Below are 26813 nucleotides of genomic sequence, written 5' to 3' on the forward strand. Positions count from 1 at the left end.
TAAAGTGGAATTTTCTTTGCTCTTAAAAATGGACAGTTCTCAAAGTCATAAACTCAATCAGCGATGACACTAATCATTAACCCCTGCCTTTCCGCTTTGGTTTTAAAGTCAATGCCAGTGTATTTCTCTCTGGGCACTTAAATGTGTAGTTTAAGGTCGAACTAAGTTATATCCCTTCTCACCCGCTTCGTCTCTCACTACTCTTTCCTTTTCAAAAAGAATCGAGTCGCACCCACCTATCCTATTGCCTAAGGTCATGGTGTCCCACCCTAAATGCAAGCCTTGACACATTCAGACACATTCAGTAGGGGCTGCCAGCAACCCCCTTGATACACTCTATGGCTCGGCCCAGTCTCTGAACACAATACTTGCCAGGTGAGGCATCAGAGAAGACATTACTAGGTTGTAAAGACTCTTATCCACAGTTGGGAATGGCAAGTTCCCATGTGTAAATTTACAGCTCATGCACTTGATGTTGCGCCACTTCCAACCACCCACTGTACACCCCCTCAGTGAGCGCAAGCCAGCCATTGTGCCATGGAGTGGGATGTGCACAAGATGTATTTGATAATTCACCATAAGCCATCACAACACACCTCTGAATGCACTTTTAAGTTGCAAATTTCATGAACACAGATGACAAAATGTGTTTTTCACAATATCTTTTGCTGTTTGCGAATAGTGGCTGTTTGGCCCCATTCTCAATCGAGTCATGTTCCATGGAGCAGAAGGGTTTGGCACTGGCTTGGCACTAAACAGATAACCATGCACAGCTATTTGGCATGAAGAGGCAGTGACACACCCTCTGCATAGAGGGCACTGTTTAGCACTGTCACTGCATGTGCATACATACAAGAGTTAAAACGCTTAAGAAGTACACATGAATTGCAAAATTTGGACATTTGGTGTCATCACTCATTAAGTGTAGAAGATGCAGATTGATAGGTTGTAGCCAAAGTAAAATGAAAACAGCAGTGCATGCACAAATAAAACTTTTACATATTGCTTTCTATTTAGTCCTCCCCACAGTCTAAATGTGCTGTCAGCCCATAGCAGTCAGAGATGGTTTTACACATTTTTATGGGAATGTTGCCTGTCAGTCAAATATACAGCATAACATACAAATGCTATCTGGATATAGATAGAGGTAACAGTTTCAGCTTTGGTTTAGGTTTTCAGCAATGGCGGAACCATTGCTTTGTTAAACCTTAATCATATTAGTGATAAAGACAAAGACCATTTCAGAGCATTTAGATATATTGGTATTATGGCTATGAATAAAAAGATTTTTAAATCAAATAACGATTATTGTGACAAATAACTATTAAGTTTTTTAAAAAGTTGATATATTAAAAGATACAGTAAAGGGGTTTGCGGTAAGGTGCTATCGCTAAGAAAAATGACCTTGAAAGAAGCTATGAGATTGAACACATTTTTTCATTTTTCAAGAATGGAGTTTTGGCTGTGGAAGAAAAACTATTTTAAAACAATTAGAAGAATTGCATGAACAAAATTAAACATTATAGTTGAGTTTTCTGAATAAAAGCAGTCAAGTTAATTGTTTGATTAATCCACAAAATGTGTCACTATGGTGTCCTTCATCTTTACCACACAATACTGTAGCTATGGAATAAGCATTCTACTATTGTCTTTGGTATGACATAATATATAAAATTCTAGCTACAAAAGGACATACTGTTGTGGAAATACAAAAAAATAAAAATAAAAAAAATGTTGAGACCTGATTTTGCTGTTTTACAAGTATCTAACCTCAAAGAGTCTTTAGGTTCTTTGGGATAATGTAGCGTTAGCACAGACTTGACAAGTCTAGGTATAGGTTCATGTTTGGGATCTAGAGCTGGTCTGGATAAAAGTAAGGCTTAATTGTTTGACTGTTTTTAAACCATTAATGTTACTGGAATCTGTTTGTTAGCTAGATGTTTTGTTAAGCTAGATAAGGTCAGTTGTTGCCTAGATAGAGCAACAACTATTTTTTTGTATTTTCATTAAAAAAGAAAAAAAAACTATTTAACTGTTTGAAACTTTTATCTAACAATGTTGATTTAAACAGCTTCATTTATATCAGCTTCACATCAATAATGTAATTTTAACTGTTGCATAACCTTTCCCCTTAGTGAGGTTATAGCTAATTAGAAGCTAACTGCAGCATTGTTGCTGACAAAATACCTTCTTAGTTGGCCACTACAGTGAATTTGTAGTAGTAGTAGTACTTAAATAAGTATTGAAAATGACCCTTACCATTTGATAGTTATAGTCTGTATACAACTTCGTTCCCGGTTGTCAATTTATAGAAAGTTAGCCAACCTCACATAGAATAAAGTACAGGTTGCTATAGTTACCTTGCTACGGCGCACTGACGTCTGAAAACACGCTGATGTGATTTTGACGGACAGGCGCCAGCCAATCAGAAATTTACAATCTACAGCGGTAACACTGGGGACAGATAGGAAAGTCAAACCCATCCCGGTATCTATGTACAGTAAACAAGGAAGTCTTAATATTAAATGTGGGTAAAAGACACCAATTAATGCTTTAATAAGGGACAGGGCTTTACGCATAACAATCACTTCAAACGGATAACCCGGAAATCAAATAACACTATTCTTAATGCACTGAACTATATCCATGTATAATTCAAATAGAATCAGTCTGAAATGTATGGTGCACATTAGTGGTACAACCGTTAAATGTGAACTTTATCTAGAGACAAAGTAATGAGTGAAAATCAACAGCTCTCAAAGGAATAACATTTAAGAATACATTCACAAATAAGTTTTATTTTAATGTTTTTATACATTATAATCATATCCCACACATTTTTATATTATAATAAAACCACTATTCTCCTTGTCATGTACATAAATCAAAGTTGTTTTTTTTTATTAAGACTGCAAAATAGTACTCCTGTAATTTTGTATATAGCTTTGTACACATAAAAGTGACAACGCACACATTTTTGCTCATAGCGAATGCACTTTTTTGGGGGGGGGGGGCAGCCATAAGCAAAGAATAAAAGCACTCTAGCAATACAGCACGGTAGGAGGTAACACCACCACCACCACGTGACCAACAGTGACCCAGGTTAAAATTTTGCAATAAACCCTTTGTACTACTTAAAAGGTTTGAAGTGCCATTTGAAGTAAGTTTGTACTTGTACCACAATTGTGTTGAATCACAAGGAAAAAAGATTTTCAATACTATTTCAACCCACGTCTTTTCCAGAATCATGCCTCTGGGTTGATGTGTCCCAAAAGAAAGCTTGGGCAGCCACATGTAGCAGTTAAGTGAAAGCAACCAAATACACCTAGGAGGAAAATCACAGACCAAAAAAACAAAGACAAGTTGTTAACATGATTGAATTTTCATACTGACATTAAAGAAATACAGACTTAAAAAAAAACAAAAACAAAAAAAAAAAAACAAAACAGATAATCCCCATCAGGATTACGGGAAATAAAATTCAAATACAGTATAAGATTGATAATAAACCATGCTTTCTTTAAATCCAATGAAGACATTTTGATCGTTGTTTACTCAACGTCAAAGACATTAGGGCATAAATCAGGCCTCCACAGCATATGCCTCCTCTGTGACATGCACAATGTGGGATGTAAACTGAAATGTTCAGTGGAGGAAATAATGTCAACACAATTAAGAGTAGGTCACAAACTGAAAAAAAGAAAAACGTTTCAAAGTGCACAAATATTAGACTTTTTAATAAATGTGCATAAAAAAACTGATCAGGCATTGAAAAACTTTAGTAGTCATGAGTACCCTCTTTGGTTTGTGACATGGTTCACAAAGTCATCGCTCTTTTACCAAAAAGTGAAACGACTCATGTCCATCTGTCCTGCACTGTCTACTCACAACTGTCATTAATATATTGGAGGTAAGTGCAATGTCTCTGCAGACATTTTCTTTTAGCATGAATAAATTTGACAAAAGGAATTATAAATTGAGTCATTCAGCTTCAATAAAGCCAAATTAGAATTTGCAAGTAGAAATTATTTGGATTTCTAACCATTTCCATCCAACAAATCTATAGCAATTAATATATTAAAATATAGCCCCACAAGTCAACTATTGCCATAGAAAAGATTAATACATAATATTCAACAATACAAAAGAAGTTTGTCAATTTATGCAAATTCAGCTGACATATCGGCAGCCCTTCAGTGCTTTACATCCTCTGTAGCGCTGTGAAAAAGTGATCTGTGGCTACTCTTGACACTGGCATGGTGAAGTTGTAGTTTTACAGTACAATGACTCAATGGGCCCTGGTGCTGGTAAAGAAATAAATGAGTGGGAGGCCAAAACAATTTTACTTATGAGCGAGATGAAAAAGTGCCAATATGTGATGGCTTGTGTTACACCTACCAGCCACAACATTAAATCCACCAAGTGGTGCCAATGTGGTGGTGATTGGTGTATGTACAGCATATGTATGTGTATGCAAGCCAGACTCAGAAAGGTGTCAGCGTGAATCGGGTCTGTTCACTCCGTACTCCGGGTGGGGGTACTGGGCTGGTTGAGACCCATTGTTTTGCACAACCAGCCAGCAAAGTCCACTTCTTCCACTTCAGATCGTTTAATGAATGTGTGACTCTGAAAGGAAACCAAAAGGGAAATCAACAGTTGTTTGTGCTCAACACAGAAGACAAATAAGCCAGTAATGAGAAAGTAAAATGAAGTTCAGATACCTACCATTAGCATCTTCAGATCTGCTCTCTCAGCTGGGTTTTTGATCAAACTGCAGACAAATATAATAATAAAATAAATAAAAGTTACTGTCATGGGAACGACCTAAAAGAAACATCACTGCTTTTGCCATTTCAGTCCTGTTCTAATCACAAAAAGAGAGAGAGAGAGAGAGAGAGAGAGAGAGAGAGAGAGAGAGAGAGAGAGAGAGAGAGAGAGAGAGAGAGAGAGAGAGAGAGAGAGAGAGAGAGAGAGAGAGAGAGAGAGAGAGAGAGAGAGAGAGAGAGAGAGAGAGAGAGAGAGAGAGAGAGAGAGAGAGAGAGAGAGAGAGAGAGAGAGAGAGAGAGAGAGAGAGAGAGAGAGAGAGAGAGAGAGAGAGAGAGAGAGAGAGAGAGAGAGAGAGAGACAGAGACAGAGACAGAGACAGAGACAGAGAGAGAGAGACTTATATATGTATGTGTGTGTGTGTAAGGCTTGACAATAGACTGCTGTTTTCCTAATTCATCTGCTCCAGAAGAAAGTTTGCACAGCTAAAAAGATGATCATTATAACCCAAAGATTTCTCAATGCTCCCTATGCTCAAATATGACGTGGAATCGATAATCAAAATTTCAGTAAAACAGTGGATATTGCATTTGAAATATATAATACATTATGTATATATTTTGTATTTTTGAAAAGAGATAAAAATTTGTAATATTCCCATTTTAAAGAGGAAATTAAATTTTTCTGTTGACAAATCCTTTTGAGGAGTGAATTTGTTGTTTCCAAGCTACCTCTGCGCTACACTAGTTTCTACAACTACATAGCATTTCTGTCAAATCTAAATTTTGCATTTATTAAATAATCACAAAACATTTTTGTAACGTTCTACATGATTAACTGAACACATAAGGTTAGGGCACTTTTATTTGTTAGCCAACGAATGATTTTCAGTGTTTACCATTTTGTCACAAAGTCCTGGAAGTCATTAGTAAAGACACCATGTGGCAGTTTAGGAGGAGGCTGAGGAGGAAACAAGGTAGACAAAAGTTAGTAAAAACAAACAAAAAAACAAAAACAATTGAAGCAGATTTATATATTGCTCTGTGACTATACTGAACATGCTGAAAAGACAGAAAAGGTCTGTGCATTAGAATATATGCAATAGGACATTTCTCACACCTCATTCACAATGTAGTCCAAAAGTTCAAAGATGGCCATGGCAGGTCTACTGTCCATCCCATGTCCTGTGAAGAGTTCACATACCATGCACACATTTCTTTTTAAAAAGGAATGTCTCCATGTCAAATATTAATTATACAGTATTGTAGGAGTTAAATGTAAATAAAAACATCCCCCCCACCATCTCAATTTTGCTGTTTGCTTGATGATTTGAATAAATGTTTTCCCCACTTCTCTATAAACTCTAGAACACTCAAGCAAAAGACTAATCTGAAGAGTTTCTCTTGGTGAAAAAAAAGGGTAAATAAAAGACTATTATATTATTACTATTATAATAGATTTATTTTAACTATATGCTGTTTCCCAGTGACCCTAGGCCAAATTTGCTATATTGATAAAGAAATGCTGTTCTTTTTACATATTGAAACTTTATAAAGAATATTAGGAGCGGATGTGCAACAATAGCAAAAAGTAAAATAAAGAGGTCTGACATTTCCATTTCACCAAGGTAGTTAGTTCAAAGATTTTACTCCAGCTTGTTACCTAGTAAAACCAGCACACATGCTGGCATATACAAGTTAACTTACAGCTGACCACACTGTTGAAAATTCAGCTTTGGCTGAACTGGCTTTGCCATTTGAGTGGCAGGAGATAAAAGTCCTAATCTTGATTTAGTTAGTTTTTACATTGTTCAAAAACAAAAATTCAAATTAATTTCATATATTGCCCAACCCCTAAAGTATTGTAAAGAATATCAAAGTGAAGGCTGAAACATTTCAATGTTCCACATAATCATCTGTGTGCTTGTTTATGCTTTTGTTTCGTACCGCTCACTGGCCTGCCTGGTGGCCTTGGCCTCATATTAGTGTGCTGGTCTCCCTCGGACCCATCCATAACAGCACGTCCAAAGATGGCCTCTAGCTCTTTTGCGTCTGGTGGGGGGATGGGGTAGCGGCCAATCGCCAGCTCCACAAGGGACAGACCCATGCTCCACACGTCAGACTGAACTGAGTAGTGAGTGCCCTGCAGTCTCTCCGGCTGTTGAGAAACACAGAAACTACGTCAGAGGGAGCAGGTAGAGCCAAGACGCCAGGAAGGAGAGAAGGTTGGGTTGAGAGATGGGCGGGAAGCACAGGAAGTGGATTAGAGGATAATGAGAGGGGAGAGGGAGGAAGGGGTGTTATGGCAAAGAGAAGTAGGGTGTACTTAGGGCAAAAGGAAAGAGGATGGGAGAGTGTGGCAGGAAGTGAAAAGCTGCTTTGGACAGTTTCAGCGGGTGAGCACTAAGGCACTGTTTTAAACAGTGAGCAAGAGCAAACACAGTAGGGGCGTGTGTGTTTATTACAATATAAGGGCAAATGTCTCTACACCACTGGCTTTGCGGGTGGAGGATGGGGATAACGTAAGACAGAAAAGCAATTTTCGGCACTACACAAGGTGTTTAAAAGTGAGGGAAAATAAGACGATAAAAAGTGAGCACAGTTGCCTAGCTCTTTGCCAATCAGCCCTTTCCTGGGCACAGCCCTCGGTTCTTGGCAGGGGAGGGCCAGAAGAAGCGAAGGCGGGGCTAGTAAACAAGAGCAATGTGAGAAAAGAAGAGAAGGAAAGTGGGGTTAGGGCCAAAGGAAAAAGGGGTGGGGGCTCCGGCGTGCAGAGCTGACTCACCGACATGTAGGAGCGCGTTCCAACAAAGGAGTTGGCCATGGAATCTATGAGCTGGCCGCTCACGCCAAAGTCGCACAGCTTAATCTCCCCTCGAGAGTTAACCAGGATGTTGGAGGGCTTAACATCTATGCAGCAGAGGAGAGGTGGACAGATAAACTAATGTACATTAAGTCATCAGTGAGATTAGGATCGATCATCCATACCTCATAGTACTGAGAAATCAGAAGGGTCTTGTTACTACAAAAAAATCAATTCAATAAATAGCAAATAATATAGCCCAAAAAAAAAAAAAAAAAAAGGTATGTTAATGTATGTGGTGGTCCCAATAAAATGTATGGTCACACTAGACTACTGAACTAAATAAAAAGGAGTTTTTTAACATTTGACTACTGTAGGCGGGGGATAGACACTACTCACAAAAAGTTAAGGATATATGACTTTCGGGTGAAATTTCAGAATGCATCTAAAATGCACCATAACTTTTACAGGTGAACTTAAAGTGACCTGCTCTAAACTTGTGAATGTACAGTCAACTGTTCAGCATTTCATTACTTATTGCATAACATGCTGCTCAGACATGATTCATGAATCAACCACTAAATTTTAAATCCTCTCTCATCATGCTGTGCACATTTTGACCTTGTGAGACCAAGACGACACCTAAAAATTGACAAGTTATTGAGACATTGACATTTTTTAAGCTTTTGTTTCTATAAATTGTTTGGGATGATGCTTCTAATTAAATGGCCTTCTTTCATGATTTGTCACTGTAGCATGAACTTCTTGTATTTTCCAATTTTGCCCAAGAGTATAGTACTGTAGTGCTTAACATTTGTGAGTAGTGTATGTGGAGTATAAGTGTACGTATAGCCTAGGGCTGAACAATATAGAAAAAAAAAAAAAAAAATTTGAATAATTTTTTTAATTCCTCTTACAAGTGGGCCGTCATACACAGTCTTTTCCCTACTCAACCTGGTAGGTTGGTAGGCAGCTGTCCATGGACCTTTCATAGCTACCACCATCATCAGGGAGTGTGTGAATGAAAAACAACACCGTATTGCGCTTTGGGAAAAGAAATGCTATATAAACAGACCATTTACAATATAGCAAATATATTTAAAAAAAAATAAATTTAATTTTGATGCAGAATATAATGACACATTTTGATAAGGATTACAGTTTTTTTTTTTTTTTTTTTAAGAACTGTGGTTGGCATGCGGTACCATGTTTATTGGGAAAAAAAGCAAAACAAACAAACACCGATGAGCCTGGTCCTCCAAATTTCCCACTCATCACTGGATAAGAAAAAAAAAAACTCCCAAATAATGAGCTGCAACCGAGCCCTTCAATCTGCCCTCTGTGGTGTGCGACCCCCCCTCCCACTGACCAAGGACATGTGAAGATTGATTAGGGGTGGCATGAAAGAGCGGGACAATGATGGAGAACAACTATAGGGAGGGGTCAACTGGGCGTGGATGCTGTATAATCACATCTGCAAGGCTGTAATTACTGCTTGAGCTCACAGACAATTGTCCTAAAGTACCACCAAACCTTCAGTACTGTGAGTCTTCACTGTGCTGCACTATGAAAGTAACACCAAGGAACACTTTCCGTAACATGGCCACAGCACATCGCTGGTGTGTCGTGGTTTCTGCCTTTGACTTTGATATGGTCTGGCTTTCAGTGTTGTTTGAATGCAAAGATTAGTTATTAATGATTCATGCTACTGATTTTTATGATCAGAAACTTATAGCCGCAAGTAACAGCCTGCTGTTTAGTGAGTGCTTAAGAGGTTATTGCAGTAAATATGGAGTAAAAAAAAAAAAAAAAAAGAAATTATATAAAAATCAAGACAATAGAAATCTGCCAGGGAAACTACAGGGACAACTGGAAATGGTCTAATGTGGTGTATTAAGAGTGGTTTCACTATCAAGAAATGTTCACAGAAGTTAAAAAAATAGCAATCATACATAAATGTTTTTGTTCATGAAGTTGGGGATGTTTCAGATAATGACAGTGGAAAATAAAAGGATGATGTTTTATTAAAAAAAACATTTTTTTAATCAGAAGTTAACAAATACACAAGTGGTTTAAATCTGTGCTGGTCTGCTCAAATGCATCTAGTCACCACCAATACTGACGAGATAAATATTATGTTATATGTTAATGTTATTTTTTCTATGATTTGGGTGTTGCAGTGTTTGCAAAAATTTGGCTCAATGTAGTTTGACATCAAGAACTTATTTATTGTAGCTAGAGAACACACTTACCTCTGTGCATGATCTGGTGCTTCTCTCGCAGGTAGGCTAATCCCCGCAAAACCTGTAAACAAAAGAGAACACTTGACACTGCTCACAAATGCACATGTGTACAGAATCCCAGACTTGTTACTTAAAGCTTTCTTCCATGTGCATTTTAATCAAAACACATAGGTTATACAGACTTCATGGAAAAGCAAAGGATTTTTGGTTGTGAATCATGCATGACTGGACAACACACAGGTAGAAACACAACAAGAGACCCACAATATAAGAAAAGCACATATGAAAAAAAACATTTCTCGTAACAAACCACAAATTAAAAAAAAAATAAAAACTTAACTATTAAGACTTAACCAGGAAGATAGTTTTTTTTTTTAAAGGGGTATACATTTAATGAACTACATACAGCTATGCTAACTTTTCCCAGGATTTCTTCTGGGATTCTTCTGGCTTCCTTCAGAACTTGGTCCAGAGATCCACCATCCTGTAGAAACAAGTTGCACCTTTAAAATTCATCCAAATCAAATAAATGAAAAATGCACAATTGAATGAAAAATTAGCACACAGCACATAACCATAAAGTTTCTTTTAATTTAGACAAAACAGATACCCAACCACATTAATTCACTGTCAATTGGTAGCTGGTAAAGATTAAAGTCTTTGTCTCTCACCATGTGCTCCATACAGATGCTGATCTCCCCATCACTGTAAAAGGCCCCATAGAAGCCCACAATGTAGGGGGAGTTGCATTCATGCAGCACCTGCAGCTCTCTGATAATCTGGTTCCTGATGGCAGGTTTTATTTCAAGGTGGATAAGCTGAGAAAAGAAACAATACAACCATAAACTGCTGACCAAGATACATGCAACAGATGCAGTTACATCACTTACTAATGTACCTGGACTTCAAAAAAATAAACTGATAAAAATGCCATAAAACTTTTCAGATCTCTGCATATCATTTTAGCAACATTAAACATTTGGCTTTTTACATGTAAAAAGATAAGCTGAGCCTGCACAGACAAATTTGTAACAAACCACAACAAACAAGATAAGTTATCACATTTCCAAATTGTTTCTCGTTATTTGCATAACTTTTGATGAAAAGTCAACATGCATGTTTCCGGCGTATAAACTCTCTGTTCAGCACAATTAACTGTCTTGTAAACTGTATATAATGCTATGGTGTAATTAAAATAGCAGGAAAACATGGTTTTTCCAAGTTCCTACAAGTATTAGTATAAGAGTTCCAACTTTGTGCCGGTCCAGAGTCCGGATAAAAAAAATAAAAAACAGGAGGGTTGCGGCGGGAAGGTGTAAAAACTCATGCCGAATCAACATGCGGAACATGGTCTGCTGTGGTGACCCCTGAAGGGGTTGAAAAAGTTGTGACAATATAGAAAGGGATTAACCACACTTGTCAGTGCTATCTGATAGAATAAACTATGTGATTCAGTCACTGCTTGTAAATTCTTCTCTGCATATCTTTGGAATTTATTCTACAGACATTTTAGCTAATCATATCAAATATAGTTATGATTATTTGTAGCTCACATTCCTAAGGTCTCTCCAAATTGTACATTGCAAACACCATAATTTTCACATCTTGGCCTTTCCAAATAGCACATCTAAGTCTACAGCTCTTTAAAATTGTTACACATATTAGAATAGCTTTCCTTTTACATTTTCATTTAGTGTAGCACTTTACTGATGCAGGTGTTAACTTTGCTTCACATATGGGGCTAGATGCAGCAAACACCATCACCTTGCTGCAATGATTAAATATAAACTGCACTTGAATTCGTTGTGACACCTGTGGGGCGTGATGTTTCGAGCAGCCTCCACTTGTTACACCTGCAACAAACCATTCAACAAATGCTAATTTTCACCTTCCGGGCCATGACCAACCCCGAGGGTTTGTGGCGGACCTTGTTGACCACTCCTCCATTTCCAGCACCCAACTCACATATGGGCTCAAAATCTTCATCTTTCAGCTCCCCGACCTGCGCTTTCTGGGTGAGAAAGGCTTCAAGTCGTTTCCTTTGTTGTTCGTCCAGGTCCAACTCACCCAGTTTCTTTTGTAAGGCCTCGAGGTTGGCTCTGCAAGTAGCAAACAGTTGGTGCTTTAGGGTTTAAAACACAGTGTTGGAAACTTTTAGGAACTTACATTCTACAGGGTATTTAAACGATAATACATTTCGTATAGAGACAGAGCAATAAAAATACTTTTTAAAACGGCTATAAATACTTTGAACTTATCCCAGAGATACTCACTCAGATGCAGCATCTATGGTGTTAGAGGTGGCCTGTCCCTCCCCAATGGGAGTTATGTTTAGAGGTACAGGTCTTCGTTTGGGAGCCATTTCAACAGCTTGCCCTTACAATGATTTTTTTCAAAAAAAAAAAAAATGAAATAAAAATGCAGCAACCTCCAGTGGGCTGAGTAGCTGCAAATCTAGCCTCTTCCTTCCTCGGAACTTAGTCTGCAAAAGCAACAGGACTAGCTATAGATTGCTAGTAAAGTAGCTAGCTAACGTTAGCAAAGTTAGGATACATTCGATAGCATGTCAATTAGCTAGTTTGCTAAAACGTATCATGCCAAGGTTCTGCTTGTAAACCAAGTCGTTTCCCGTTGTTTCTAATACATCTGGAGCATACACATTTCTGCGTTTCTGCTCATTGGTTGTCTACCTGCTGCTACTGGCCATTAGCCGCCTAGCTGCTACTAACGTTAGCTAACATCAGCTCCTGGACAAATCGTGCCTTGCGTCTCTCAGTCAAAATGTGCTGCCCCTCGCTTCTCAGCTTTCACAAGGCAACGTGCTGCCACAGCTTTACCGGGAGATACACCGGAAAACCAACTGAGGACGGCGATGTCCCAGCAACAAAATCCTTCGTGTTTCAGTTCGTGGTGTAAGGGCTCCGAGACAGACAGGGCTTTGGTTGTTGGCGGTGCTTCAGATCAGGAAGCAGCAGCTGCAGCAACATCAGACCTGTGTGACACCCACAGAGAGAGAGAGAGCCCTTCATAAATAACGCGAGACTGAGACGTCTGACTGACTCGAGAGGAGAAATCCAGAAATCTCATGAGAGATGTACGATAACAGCAGCTTTTGAAAACGCCTCCGACAGAATATATTGTTTTTAATGGGCTAAAAGCCCAGTGTAACCATGTCTTGTCCATCTTCTGTGGCTTTCTTATGTGTTTAAATGACAGCTAATATACAAACTGCGAAGTACATTACTGCCCCCCATCGGTAACAAAATGAAAGTTAAGATGTATTCACTCTGGATGCTTTCCAATTAACCCTGGCCCACCCACTACTGATTACCTGCATCAGGTGTGTTCAATTAGTCAGAAGCTGGAAGATACCAGTTCATTTTGTCTTAGCGCAGGAAGGTAGAGCGGTTGTCCACCAATCTCACAGTTGTTGGTTCAATCCCCGGCTCCTCCGGTCACATGTCAAAGTGTCCTTGAGCAAGACACTGAACCCCAACTTAGTTGCTCCTGGGGAGTGTTGGCCAGCTGCATAGCAGCTCCCCCATTGGTGTATGAGTGTGTGTGTGATTGTGAGTGTGAATGGGTAAATAAGAAGCAGTGTAAAGCGCTTTGAGTGGCAATAGGTAGAAAAGCGCTATGTAAGTGCAGACCATTTACCCTAATCTGAGATTGTATCTTCCAGCTTTCCGTTGTCTGAACACACCTGACTCAGGCAATCAGCAGTATAATATTACAGGGTTAGTTGGAAAATGAGCAGGGCAGGGTTCCTTGAGGACCAGGATTGAGAAACACTGATTTAACAGGGGATTCAATTTAGAAAAGTGAAGCCCAACCATTTGTTGCAAAATTTGGGAAAACTATTTTTGTTAAAATTCACCCATTCAAAATACAGTATAGACTATAAACAACTTAAGACAAGTTTATAGTAGGCCTTTCCCAATTGCGTAGTAAAATATTGAATCCATTATCATTATCTTTTCAATGACTCCTGTCAAAACAAAAGAAAAACATTATCACCTATATATATTTAACCTGATATAGCTCAATGAGATTTATCTGGTTAAATACATTCTAAATTAAAAATCTTACACTGTGATATCAGACAAAAGATATGTTTGTCTCTGTTGTTGCATATACTTATGTGTGTAACCATCTTTATTCACTTTGTTCCCTCCATTTCATGACTCCGTAAGAAGTATCGTGAGAGCAAGGTGTCAACTCACAAATATATATTGATTACAGACAAGGCAAATATTACAGGTAACCTTCAGTAACCACAGGGTTCTGGCCATGGATATGAACCTACATATACCCAACCAAAACACCTTGTAAGAGTTATTAAAATCTACAGGACCTATACTAAGCGTCCTTACACAGCAACTGATGTTTCACAACTCAAGTTCCTCTTGTTCAAGCTGATGCAACATTTGTAATAAACTCAATACTGAGTAGAGAGCTCGTTTTTTGAAGACATTTATAAACCTTTTTCTTTCCTTAACCTTTCCTTTCAGTCCCCCCAGTAAAGCTGCATGAACATAAATAAAAACAATAAATGACATTTAAGCAGTTTATCATATGACTCTAATGGACCAATATATAAAATATCACGATGCATCGTTTACCTGGGACAGTTAGGGCAAATATTACTGCAATGTTACAATTTTACATAAGTCATTTGTCATATCACAGTAGTAAAAGATTAATGCTTTGGTATTTTTCATGCTAAATCGGACTATCACAGCCATTATGACAATAGAATGGAGTAACAAGTTGAAGTAATTCAAATTGATATAGAAAAATTATCGTAAGTCATACGTATGCCTTATTTCAAATAACATTATACATTTTATAGATTAGTTTAAATTTATTAAATAAAAGCAGTGTAACAAAATGTTTCCTATTTTAGAGATCACCACAGATTTTTTTCTCTACTTTGGTACAGGGCTAAATCCTCCACAAAGTACTCAATACTGGAAATAAGGTATTATTTCTTTTGCATTTTTCTTTAGATTCTGTTAAATTTAGTGACTTTCCTAAATACAGTCTATTTTCAAAATGAAACGATAGGCAGGTTTTTAAGAACAGATTTTAATTAATTCCACACGTCAATAACAGCTGTTAGAATACGATCATTTTAAATTTTACAGCTTTATCCTCAACAGGCATCAAAAGTGTCCCCAGATGTCAGCATTTGGTACAGGACATAACAATCCACACCTTAACCAGTCCTCAGGAGCATCAGCATAAAATGCCAGTGCCCTCAACAGTTCCTTATTGTCTGTTTGCCTATATGAACAACTGGAGGCAATTCAAGGCTTAATAAAATATTATTTAAATTTTATTGTCTTTTAATATGAACATATAAAAAACACAACAAACAAAACATTTACCTCATGGATTGTAAGCCTCTTGCCCATGCTACCTTATGCATTATTATAAGAAGAGATGCCTCTAGAAAAAACAGGACCCTCAGCTCTCCAGCTCCCAAACTACCTGCAAACATATCTGGCTCAGACCTACAGAGGCAACCTGCCCCACCTTTCACGTTTAACCATAAAGCAAAGAGATGTTCAGATCTGCTCAAATTATGACCTTCTATACCTAGCAACAAATGAACAATGTCATTTTTATATGTATAGCAATTACAAATACAATAAGCCTAGTTTAAGACAGGTATTAGAGTTCTTTACATTATTTTTGCTTTAAAGCATCTTATACAGAATATCCTTTTCAGGACAGACCAATGTATTACAGGCAAAGTGCCATCAATCAATTCTGTGTGGATTTCCAAACATTTTTTTTAAACCACTATATTGACTTTGTAAGCTATGACAAAGTGTCACAAGAAAAAAACAAAACACAAAACAAACAAAAACATGGAAGACCAGATCTGACTTGGCTTATGTTTTCAATCATCAGCCCTATCAGAGGATGAAACAGTGAAGCCCTGGATCAATGTGTGAATGTCATTTCTGTGCATTTGAGCAGGGCAAAAGAAAACCAGAATCTGTGATGATCAAATCGCAATGAAGGGATGACGAGAGAGGGGAAACACAACATGCAGAACTCATCTGTGTCACCACTTTTCCATTCAAATGCCTCATAGTGTAGTACAACCACTGCTTTTCTAGTTTCACATTTTCTGGTACTCATGTATGAGATGGTTGAGGAGAACTGGTCACAATGGCCAGGGATCACTGATTATACTCACTACCTAATAAGCAATCCATAAAAGTTGGATGAAGTGCCAGATAAAAGTGCAAACACCTCTGGCAACACCTTTCCTAAAGTAGCCAACTCTGATGATCTTGCTGTAGAAAAACGGCATGTTATACAAGCAGCCTGAGCATCCTCACATGAGAAACAGCTGTCACATACTGACAATACTAGTGGAGGGGCAGAGAAATATTAGTTGTAAGCCTACAGCATGTAGCAATTAAAGTCCAATTCTTTTCCAGCAAATAGATATGACCTTATCTACATTGAAAGGCAACAGAGGAGGACTTTTGGGTGAAGCAGCTTCACTCTGTTCCAGACAGGACAATCCGTATTTCAATCAATGACTTTAAGCTTGGCAGGTGTCACTTATTGACACTTCATTAAGTTTTGTTGTGTCAGACATGTGGAACCCACTACAGCAAAGTACTGGGCTGCTTTCATCCAGGTTGGATTTGCTGAGAGGAAAAGAAAAAGAGCCTTCAACAATGGCAAAGCCTTAAGCCAGGACCAATTATACCTCAACACTCAGGACCACAGCAGCAGCGATAACCCGATTTCTCCAACAGCTCCCGTCAGTACAAAAGGCCGGCCAAATATGTAGATTCATCACAAAAGACTTAAGAGTATGTTAAGCAATTAAATGTACAATGATTTCAGAGAAGGGTGCCAAAAGGACGAGGGAAAGGATGACAGCACTTCCGAATTCTTTTATATATCTGATTTTTTCTGCTTCGCTGTCAATTTTACAAACTGGAAACACACTGGAAGAAATCAAATAAAAAGGAAAAACCCTACTGAGACTGGAATCTGTTCCTGTGGGCAGCTCAGCTACACTTAAAGCAACAGGTTGCAATTTTCACCACTTAACAAAAAGGCACCAAAATCTCATAACCCTCTCCTGTCAGTGAACTATTAAAATACCTCTGCTTTGGCACAGCTTCTGTACAGTAATTTTCAGGAGTTATGTCAATTTGCAATGCTTATATTTTATCCCTAATCAATTCTCTTACAGGGAGATAACTGCAATAATATTTTTCAGTGGCAGAGTGCCCCCATGACAGACAAAGTACAGTCAAAAGAGTTTACCACAAATTAAAAGTGATTCTTGTTGCTAAGAAAACAGAGCTGCATGGAACGATGGAATTAAAAAGTAAAACACAAACACACACACACACAAAAACAAAATCTCCAGTGTAAAATTGGCTTCAGAAAGACTTATCAGTTATTCTGTCCTTCACTTCTTTCTAAGCTACTCTCTGGTCAGTCTGCTAAGTTTTTATGACTGAGGTAGGTTCTCTTATCTAAAAGGACTAAATAAAAATGGAAAGCATCACACACTGAGGCCCGTATTGTGTTCTGCCTTTTCATAATTAAAGAGGATAAATTCCTGAAAAAAACCCTTTCAAGCTTTGAATTCATTCTCTGAACAAAGAAATAACACAAAAAGGAGGTTTTAATTTGCATCAAACTCCAGATACCTCTGCCTTATCCTCCCCCAAATAAGTCATGCTCTTAAACATGTGTTGTTTTTGACCTTTTACCAAAAACATCTGAGGAGCCTCCAACTTCAACTTGCCTGTTCATCACAAATGTGACAAGAATCAGAGACGCAAATATTGAACGCCCCTGGCTAAAAGAGCCTGTAACTCCAAGTTAAATACAAATAGAGATGGGGTAGTAGAGTGTCTCTGTCCGCAGAGAGAGAGGAGTAAGGGGCGCAGTGGTGGGGTGCTTGATCCATTCATTCTCTTTAGCAGAGGCAGGATGGTACAGATATTCAATGCATGGTGATTGTTGGCCAAAAAGAGTTAGGAGTTGCTTCCAGTGGTGTACAGTACAAAGAGGAATCCTAATCACTCTAGATTGAAGATTCATTAACAGTGCATGTTAGCAAGTGTGTTGGTTTTATCTGGATAGAAATCGGACCTGGTAAAAGGCTCTGATGTTTGGGCAAAAGGGAGGGTTGTTGCATCTAGTGGATTACTGTGTTCCTGCCTTCAGGTTTTAGCCCCCTGCTTCTGTTTGTGTGTGTCAGTCTATGAGGGGACAGAGGAGTGGGGTCAGTAGGCGGTGACCAGGTCCTTGTCATAGTTGTATCGGCCCCTTTTTGGGGCAGGACTGTCAGCGCTGTCCTCAGTGTCCTCGCTGTCTCCTCCTGCCCCACCCCCTTCTTCCTCAGATGAGGAGTCAAGAGTCAGATCTACCACTGCCCCTCCTCCCGGTGCCACAGCAGGTCCTCCTGTGACTCCTGCAATCCCCATGGACCCACTTCCAGATTTGCCTGTCAGACTGGTGCTGCTGTGGGCTGGTGAATGACCATTTGCCTCAGGAATGCCTGCAGACAGAAATGCCATTAAAAAACAAACAAAAAAACAAACAAAAAACTGCAAAATAAATTTACTCCAGAAGACGGAAAGAAAAATGACACACACACACACGGTTTGGCACTTACATATATCAACAACAGGGTACTCTGGTGTGTTGCTCCGCTCTCTTTCCCTGTCCCTCTCCTTGTCATCTCTGATGGGTCGCCAGGAACCGTCTGTTAAGTATTCAATCTCTTCAACTTCCTCACTTGTCTCTTTCAGAATTTCAGATAGGAGCCTGAAACACACACTTCAGGTTAAGAGTTGCCCCACAAGACAAATTTCACACCAGAAAATTAACAATACTCAATTGACGAGCAATACCAGCAAAGGTTGAATTTCAAGACTCTGTTAAGCCCCTTTCAGACACTTGCTGGAATTCAGACATTATCCAGACTTTATCTGTAGGTGATGTATGTGTGAACGGAACCTTATAGGTCTGTTGGGCCTGACATTACTCCGATGTTACCCAGCCAGCTCCCTAGTGCAAAGTCTGGATTATCTCCAACTGAGCTCATTTGTGAAAAGAGGTGCTAATACTCCGGAGAACTCGCCGCGACTGGAAGTGTTGTTGAGGTCCATTTCCTGCAACTGCAGCAAAACCGGGCAAATACAAACAGCCGGAGTCGGAGAAGTCATTCATTCATCCGATTTCAATAACGTTGAACTGGAAGGACAACAAAATTCGCGAACTTCTGCCGATAAGGGCAGACCTGGAAATCGTCAAACAAATACAAGGAACAGCAGGAGATTTTATCGTACACGACCAGAATACAAAGCAAAACACTGTAACTTGCGCAGCTTTGTTTTTGCTTTATGTCCTTCCCCCTGCTCGAAGTGCTCAAGCACCACCCTTTGACCAGTCACACAGTATTTCTTCACTGTTCACTGATGAGGCTGTGAAAATTAAAGCCAATATGCAACTTTTGGGTATCAAGCTACCTGTAGCATGCAATCAGTGTTTCCCCTACAATAATACAGGTACAACGGGCTGCCATTCAACAACACCACCCCGCCATGCCTACACGACAAGCCAAAATATATTTTTACATCTAGTGTTACGTGTGGTATTATGTTACAGTCACTACCAACCCAGTTCTTTTTTTAATGTTTCGCGGGTATGAATCTGACAGCAGTTCTTGTTGATGTCGTGCCCAAATTTCACTGCCTGTCCTTCATGCACTCCACTCCCTTTTTATCAGGGAGATTCAGAACCAGCTGTGACAAAGAGATAGAAATTGATGACTTCCTAAAGGCCATATTATTTGTCTGTTGCTGTCTTTAAACACAATATTTAACAATGTCCCCCCTCTTCTCGAGTTAGTGAGAGCAAGAGCAGCGGTCGAGTTATACAGTGGTTACATTCTAAAACACAAAACTACATTGTCACACCTCCATACAACCCTGCAGAAAGGACTTTGTCTAAATATAATACAAAATGAAAATTTCTTCTGTCTGCTTCTCTGTGGCTCTGCATGTGTTTGTGTTTACTTGACCTTTAAATGGCATTTGGCAACCAAAAGTGTTACCATTAGAAATAAACCAAAAGTTTGTCTGTGTGCAAAACCCTCCATCATCCTCTTACCACCATTCCAAAAATTTATAGGAGAAACATGGATAAGACTAATCAATCCACCCTGGAAGTCTGTGGTGCCTCATTGTTATGTAACCTTTTGTGTCAGCATGTAACGTAATGGTTTTGGCTTTCTGATTGGTTACATAGGTGAGCCTACCTCAAAATGCAACCCTCACTGGCAGAAGAACTACAGGCCAGTTAATTAAAAAAGGGTTATGCCGGGGTCAGACAAGAATCTTTCTATCTCCTTACCCATCTATAGTGAGCAGTTCAAAAGGAGCAGGCTTGTCACAGACAGGGCAAGTCCATGTGGGCTTCTTCTCATTCATCTGCAGAAAGAAGACTGCATCGAAACACTGAAGGTGGGCACAAGTTAAAACTCGACATGGCACACCAAGACGCATCTTCACCAACTGGGAAATGGGAGAGGACAAAGTGTCAAAGACTTTAAACTTCATAGTAGGATAGATATTTAGGAGACTTGTCATAGCTAAACATGTTAGGTGCTCTCATGAATTAAAACTTACTGGACAGATGAGAGAAACCCGGAGGCCTGTGGTAGCAATTTCACTTTCTGGATCAAAACGTAGTTTATCCTGGACTAAAGATAAATAATAGATAATCTATTATAACAGTTAATCTTCTATCAGATAATGCAAGATGTTACAATGTTGTAAATTAAATATAAAGTTCACTTTTACCAACAAGTGTCAAGTGTTTTAATTTTAAATCATATTTTCATAGAAAATAAGGCAGATGATAAGAGTAACACTTACTGCGTTCACGACAGCGTTCTGCACTCTCAACAGAGCAGAGTTTGAGTTGGCTGAAGAGGTCTGCAGCAGTGAAGACCCTCACTAAATACACAGCCACAGAGTATCGCTGAAAAATTCCATAAGATATAAAAAAGGTAAACCTCCAAGTCATTAAAAAATAAATAAAAACCACACACACACACACAAAAGAAACAAACACTACAGATGGCAAACATGACAAAATTTTAGCTGTACAAACTGCACTGTACAACATGAAGAATTACTATGTTACTGACTCAGTCCGTTTTAATGTCAGCCTCTTGTTGTGGATATTTAATCTCCCAAGTGTTCATTAAAATAAATTGAACACCATACTGCATGATTATAAAGTGCTTGTATTTGTACTGAGTATTAGTAAGTATTCAAATTTAAGTAATGCAATTATTCTGGAAAATAGTGGTATTGGTGCATTCTTACCCAAGAACACAATTTCTCTCAGTGTCTACGACTGTCATTTATAATAGTGTGAGAATTATGCAAATGTTGCCATTTTTAAATAAATCTTAGATTTTGATAAACAAAATATTTTTATTGCCAACTCTTCCTGTAGGCCATCCACAGGTTTCTGGTGATGATGATCGCAGCACATTCAGCAACCAGCTCTCCCTTTCCATTTTCCACTTCAAACAAGCAAAGCTGGTTTGACTCTATATGAGCAACATTTGTCATGGGTACCATATCTGAAGTAATGCTGTTGCATGATTTTGTTAGTGAATTGTTTATCTATAAGTCTAAAAAAAAAAAGTTGTTTCATCAGAATCTAAGATTATGCCCACACCATTTCTGATCCATAAATGGTTTACAAACAATAAGATGCCAACCTCATTAAGTCTGTGACTCATCAGTCATCCAGCTACTAAAATGGATTAAGATCGTGAAAGAAAAAGTAAAGTTGAAGTAATTTAGCACTCGGTTTTGGAGCCTTGTTTAACTGAGTGGGACCCATGAAATACTTGAGGAAATGCATGTTCCAGCTCGCTACCATGCTTCTTATAATCTGCCTAGAGCTAAAAGTATATGCTGAAGACAAAACACCAGTTCTCCTGTTTGCCCTGTGGTTCAGTAGCAACAACATGAGATTCAGCCTCAGACTGACCTTGCCAAAGTTTCCCCAAGTGACAGTAACCCTGTTGGTGACATTGGAGAGGTGCAACCAGGGAGTGATGTTCACGGGGCGACAGGGGCGACGGGGTTCAACACCAGGCTTATTCGAGGGGTAATATCCCTGTTAACACAAAAGGTACATGCAAATGCAATTAAATTTGGAAATTATCTATTATTTGATAGTGCGTGAGCTGTAGAGCTTTTTAATAAATATTTTCAAAAAAAACTTAACTTAAAGTCTTGTCACTATATTGATATTTTTAGGTTGCCTAACTAGCAGCGTGTCTGGGCATGGGACATTTAATATCCACCTTCATTAGCTTGGCCAACCCATCACTACCAAACATTATGAAGCTTGTTTGTCCATGACTAGCAATTATGTCTGTTATTGACACTCAAATCAGTTACTCATTAACTGTTTTTATAAACGCAATACAGTAATTGATAGGAAAAATCTTAGATAAGAACAAGAAAATGTATGGAAGGCTCTGAAGGTATGGTTTATTTTACAGAAGTAGATGAACTCACTGGCACATGACAGTAGGATTGGTTGACTTTGACAGCAATGTTGGGAGGATACTGGTCCTCCTGGACACCAATGGAGTCTGTGTAACAGATTCTGCAACAGGAGGAGAAAGGTCAGTGTGACAGAAATACTTGAATTTTACTGGGGTGACTTAGGTCAAATCTGAATTTGAGTCTATCTGGATACAACATTTAAAAAGCCACAATACACCCGATTTCTTCTTGTCCATTATTTCAAAAGGAAAACAAAAACATTCAATGCGAGGAGCAGAGCAATTGTTTCATGTAAGCCACAGTCATCAACCTGGGAGGGTGGGTAGACAACCAGACACATTGCCAAAAACAATTTGTTTTGCTGAAAGTATGCCACTAGCTTTGCTGTTGACCATTGTTTTAGTAATTACCAAATTTGCAATAGTCCCCAGAAATAAGGTATATATTATCATAATTTGAGAAGAGCCAGAGGATTCAGCTGAATAAAACCCTTAAATCCAAACCTAAAATTTGACCAGGATGTAGTGCTCTTTTAAATAACCGAATGAGAGACTGAAGAAGCTGCTGGAGAGTTACTTAAAGAAACAGCAGCTTCCACAAAACAGGATTAAAAAACATCCCAGTTGCAATGGGAATTATTGGGAACTTACCTAAGAACCACTTGAATCGATCTGATTCCTGGACGAAGCTCACTAAGTATAAAACAAAAGGATAAAAACTAGTTAGAAATTAAAACAAGTCTCATTTACATGTTTCCACATGAAGATAGTGTTAACTTATGAGTCCAGATCTGCACTTACATATTTTCTTACCTTGCATTTCTTATCTGTTCTACTTGGTTTGGTGTCAACTCAAATATGCATTGACTGTCCTGCAGTTTCTCATTATTCTGGGCAACTGTAACCATGTGAAAAATTCTATTACAAATACAGCACATAACATATCTGAATAATTTAAAATTAATTTAAATAAAAATGTATTCACAAGAATAAAGCAACATCAAATGGTCTACACTCACTTAGCTCTGTTGGTGGCAAAAGTGTTTCCAATGTTTGGTAGAAGGGCAGTGGCACCAGCTTGACTTCTGCTGCAGGTGTGGGGATCGGTTTGGAAATGCCATTGAGGTAGTCGGTGCCCTGAGAGGTGGCACTGGGGGAGGAGCTGAGCGGAGAGTAGGCAACTGGGATGCCCTCTGGACGCCGTGCTGCAAGCCAGCCAGATGTTTTGGGAAAGCGTGATTCATAGAGCTGCCTGACATTCTTCAGAAGTTCTGGGCTGTATTCAGTCTGCACCAGCCTCAGTGCACGCCCTACCAGATCCTGCTTCAGCCCACTTTTGCTGCGGCCCATCGAAGCCAACAGCGTCTGTAGGTCCGAGACCCGGAAACTTTTGACCATGTTCTACAGACAGGAGAAGACAAAATGTGACAGACATAAAAATATAAATCAGGGACACTTAAAGTTGCAGGCAGGGACATTTTCAGTGAAGTCCAGACTGATTTTGAGAGCCACAGCCCAAAACAAGACAAATACGTTAACTACTATGGCTTAAACTTATCAGTTCCTGTAAGGGGAAAATTGCTCCCTACCTGTGTGACCAAAAAACAAATAAAATGCTAAATACATATTGTTTATACATGTTAATATTTTATTTCTCTAGTGAACATTTCAAAGTATTTTTTTAAAAAATGCGCCTGTGACAGGTTACACACAAGTAATTACACCTAACCTTTATGCAACATTTAAACAGATAGCAGAGCCTGAAATTGTTTGAGTCCAGATGAAATTAGACTATACTTCATCCCTTGAACCTCCCTTGTAATTGAGTGGATATAGCAAGTCTCATTGCTCTTCACTCTGACCACTTACATTTTGGTTCATCTCATTTTCTTCTTTTTGTACATAAACAAAATTAGCTACCATTAAACTCCTTTTATAACTTCCAATCTGCAAGTGCAGGTTAAATATCTGCATCTCTGCATATCACTGTACTGCATAAATATGACTGTACATTTGACTTGTATGTTTACATGTATGTATTTATGTATATACAGAAACATATTTACAGAGCCATGAGCTCAAATAAATGTTAAAATTAAGCATCTCTGTGAATGCAGTTTAAAGAGTACCTTGCTTTAATTAATGGGCAGCAGGTTTGTGAATCACCTATTAAATGATAAATATAATTTGCAGAGTCCTGATAACTTGTGGATTAACCTGTGTGTCCAGAAGCAGTGACAGCTAAACTTTGCAAGGAAAAAATATAATCATGCGCTTACTCTTTCAGTTAGTTAGAAACATGCATTGTCAGACTTTACTGTATTTCAGGAGAAGCTACATTAGAGAAAACACAGTCTGCATGAAGCTATTTTTAAAAGGCAGCAGGAACGTAGAGAGCATGCGATCGGATTGAAAGCAACACACAGTTGTTTTTCCTGGAAAAACATGAGCAGTTTAGTGTGCTTTAGTTTTGTCTTATGCTTGTTAAATGAACATCAGTATTTTCTCTACCTTAAAGCTACGTTACACAATAGGGCGACTATCCAAATCTGCTTCTTGTGAAGTAGCTCTGGGGAAGAAAATGCAACCGTAACGTTGTATTTTCTTTAGCCAATCTTGACCATCACACATATACCCTGCGCTATTGGCTAACTAACGTTAGCTTCTCCAATCACTGTGCTCTCGGTATTCAATCATGGCCATAGGAAATTTTGACAGGTGCACAGCTTTATAAACTACCCGGCTTACTATAGTCAGACACTATTATAAGTAAAATACCATCAGAAAGTCACACGCCTGGAAGCATGTTTGCATCATACTCGGAGTGTGTGTATGGTTTAGGGTTAATCAATTATTTCGGTGTCTTCCTTTGGAGACAGCGTGATGCTAGTCAAACCAACGCATTTGCCTTGTTAACACAATCCAGGAGGCTAGCTACGTTAGCAACACAGGCTAGTTCGTTTTGTCATAAATGTAATACGCCACATTTACAAGGCTACAAACTCTTAACCGCATTCAGTCAAAGCCCCCAGTTTCCCCAAGAAAGGGTTGAGATTAAACCCACACTTCCGCGACGGACACACATCAAACCAAAACTAGCCAAGCTCTACTTGCCATCGCCTCCACCAGTTCGGCCGCCATCTTCGTGCAGCAGTACCGCGAGAGTCAGAGACGACGGCTAGTCTTCCACCAATGAAACACGGCATCTGCTTTGATGGAAAGATGGCTTCAGCCAATCATAGAACGGGTTTAAACAGCACCCAAAACCCTACATACAAGTGGGTGGGAGAAATGTGTTTTAAAGTTACAGTACAACTTTTTAAAAACACTAAGAGACAGGTCTCATTTCCAAAATAGGCCTCAGTGTCTCTTAAAGATACGACATGTAGAAGTATTTAGCTATGCATTATGTTTCGGTTTTATAATCTGGAGATATTGTGAAAGTCTGTCTCAAAAACTGTTTCAATTCAATCTGGATGAAAAGCATTGAGTGTCGAATGGATTGGGTCGCATGGTAGGTTCAAGTCCCCTCCGAGCAAAATATTCCGTTTCAGGTACTTCATCCACCCGAGATGTAGCGTTGAGGCTTTGTCTAAGGTATGTTCATAATATCTTAAAATAACTAATAAACCAGATAAATGTACACACTAACACAAAGAACTGCCAGGCCTAGTCTAAAACAATATGTTGTGTGACACATCCTGTGACATGGAAAAAAGCATGCCAAGCAGAATTTCCACTCCATCTTGTGATCCATCCCTGCTTTTCCAAAAGCTTCTCATATGTGGCAGAGAATAGACTAAAAGAAACACATACATAAGTGGACGGGATCGCAGTATTATGACAGTGCGCTTGGTTTACTTTTGTTGTGAAACAATACAAATCCTGTATCTTCACAAAGACCACTGGCTTTGAACACGTTACCTTTCATTTTAAGTTCCATATAACATATAGTTGATATGGGAATCATGATAGTCTGTTATTTTCTAAATGCACACTCCATTTACAGCTCAATATGTTCTCCATAATACAGATTATTATTTTATTTTTTTTACAGTTCTAATATTGTTTAATATAATTAATGGAACACAGACCAACACATAAATAATAATAATGTAAAAGTTGTACAGGAGGCAACATAGTGGTCTTTGTAGTGTATATATATTCATTATTTAAACAGAAGAGGGCAATATCGTCCATGAGTTGACATGACTTGTAAAACAGAACAAAGCAGAGCAATTACTTACTGTTATCTGGAATGAGAAAATGATTTGGTCAATCATTACACACATCTTAGATTATTCAGTTTTTACAACTATATCGTTAACATGTTCAGCAAATACAAAATTATGCACACAGATATTAGCCTTGTTTTAGATTGCAGATATTTTTGAATTATAAAACAT

At 38.6% G+C, this 26813-nt stretch overlaps 2 protein-coding genes across 2 annotated transcripts; both read right to left on the reverse strand.

Annotated features, from left to right (window-relative positions):
• Positions 1 to 2778: 2778 nt before the first annotated feature.
• On the reverse strand, positions 2779 to 12987 carry map2k2a (mitogen-activated protein kinase kinase 2a). The gene is made up of 11 exons (XM_067513617.1): positions 12083 to 12987; positions 11698 to 11908; positions 10481 to 10627; positions 10216 to 10293; positions 9819 to 9870; positions 7549 to 7673; positions 6711 to 6921; positions 5884 to 5948; positions 5663 to 5724; positions 4726 to 4771; positions 2779 to 4626 (listed from the first exon to the last, which is right to left on the reverse strand). Exons 1-11 carry the CDS (start codon positions 12169 to 12171, stop codon positions 4516 to 4518), a joined length of 1197 nt encoding a protein of 398 aa, XP_067369718.1. The 5' UTR covers positions 12172 to 12987; the 3' UTR covers positions 2779 to 4515.
• Positions 12988 to 14878: 1891 nt separating this feature from the next.
• pias4a (protein inhibitor of activated STAT, 4a) lies at positions 14879 to 25632 on the reverse strand. Its single transcript, XM_067513538.1, has 11 exons — positions 25522 to 25632; positions 23427 to 23808; positions 23221 to 23305; positions 23059 to 23100; positions 22418 to 22508; positions 21882 to 22010; positions 20747 to 20852; positions 20498 to 20571; positions 20223 to 20383; positions 18481 to 18632; positions 14879 to 18363 (listed from the first exon to the last, which is right to left on the reverse strand). Exons 1-11 carry the CDS (start codon positions 25546 to 25548, stop codon positions 18089 to 18091), a joined length of 1524 nt encoding a protein of 507 aa, XP_067369639.1. The 5' UTR covers positions 25549 to 25632; the 3' UTR covers positions 14879 to 18088.
• Positions 25633 to 26813: the final 1181 nt, after the last annotated feature.

Source organism: Channa argus, chromosome 8, assembly GCF_033026475.1.
Source record: "Channa argus isolate prfri chromosome 8, Channa argus male v1.0, whole genome shotgun sequence".
NCBI lineage: Eukaryota > Metazoa > Chordata > Actinopteri > Anabantiformes > Channidae > Channa > Channa argus.

Coding starts and splice junctions, on each gene's coding strand:
- map2k2a (XM_067513617.1), bottom strand. CDS start 12,171: ATGGCTCCCAAACGAAGACCTGTACCTCTAAACATAACTCCCATTGGG. Junction 11,909..12,082: donor ACCATAGATGCTGCATCTGA/GTGAGTATCTCT, acceptor TGCTACTTGCAG/AGCCAACCTCGAGGCCTTAC. Junction 10,294..10,480: donor GCATCTGTATGGAGCACATG/GTGAGAGACAAA, acceptor TTGTTTCTACAG/GATGGTGGATCTCTGGACCA.
- pias4a (XM_067513538.1), bottom strand. CDS start 25,548: ATGGCGGCCGAACTGGTGGAGGCGATG. Junction 23,101..23,220: donor GAACAGATAAGAAATGCAAG/GTAAGAAAATAT, acceptor TTTTATACTTAG/TGAGCTTCGTCCAGGAATCA. Junction 18,364..18,480: donor GTACCCTGTTGTTGATATAT/GTAAGTGCCAAA, acceptor TTCTGTCTGCAG/GCATTCCTGAGGCAAATGGT.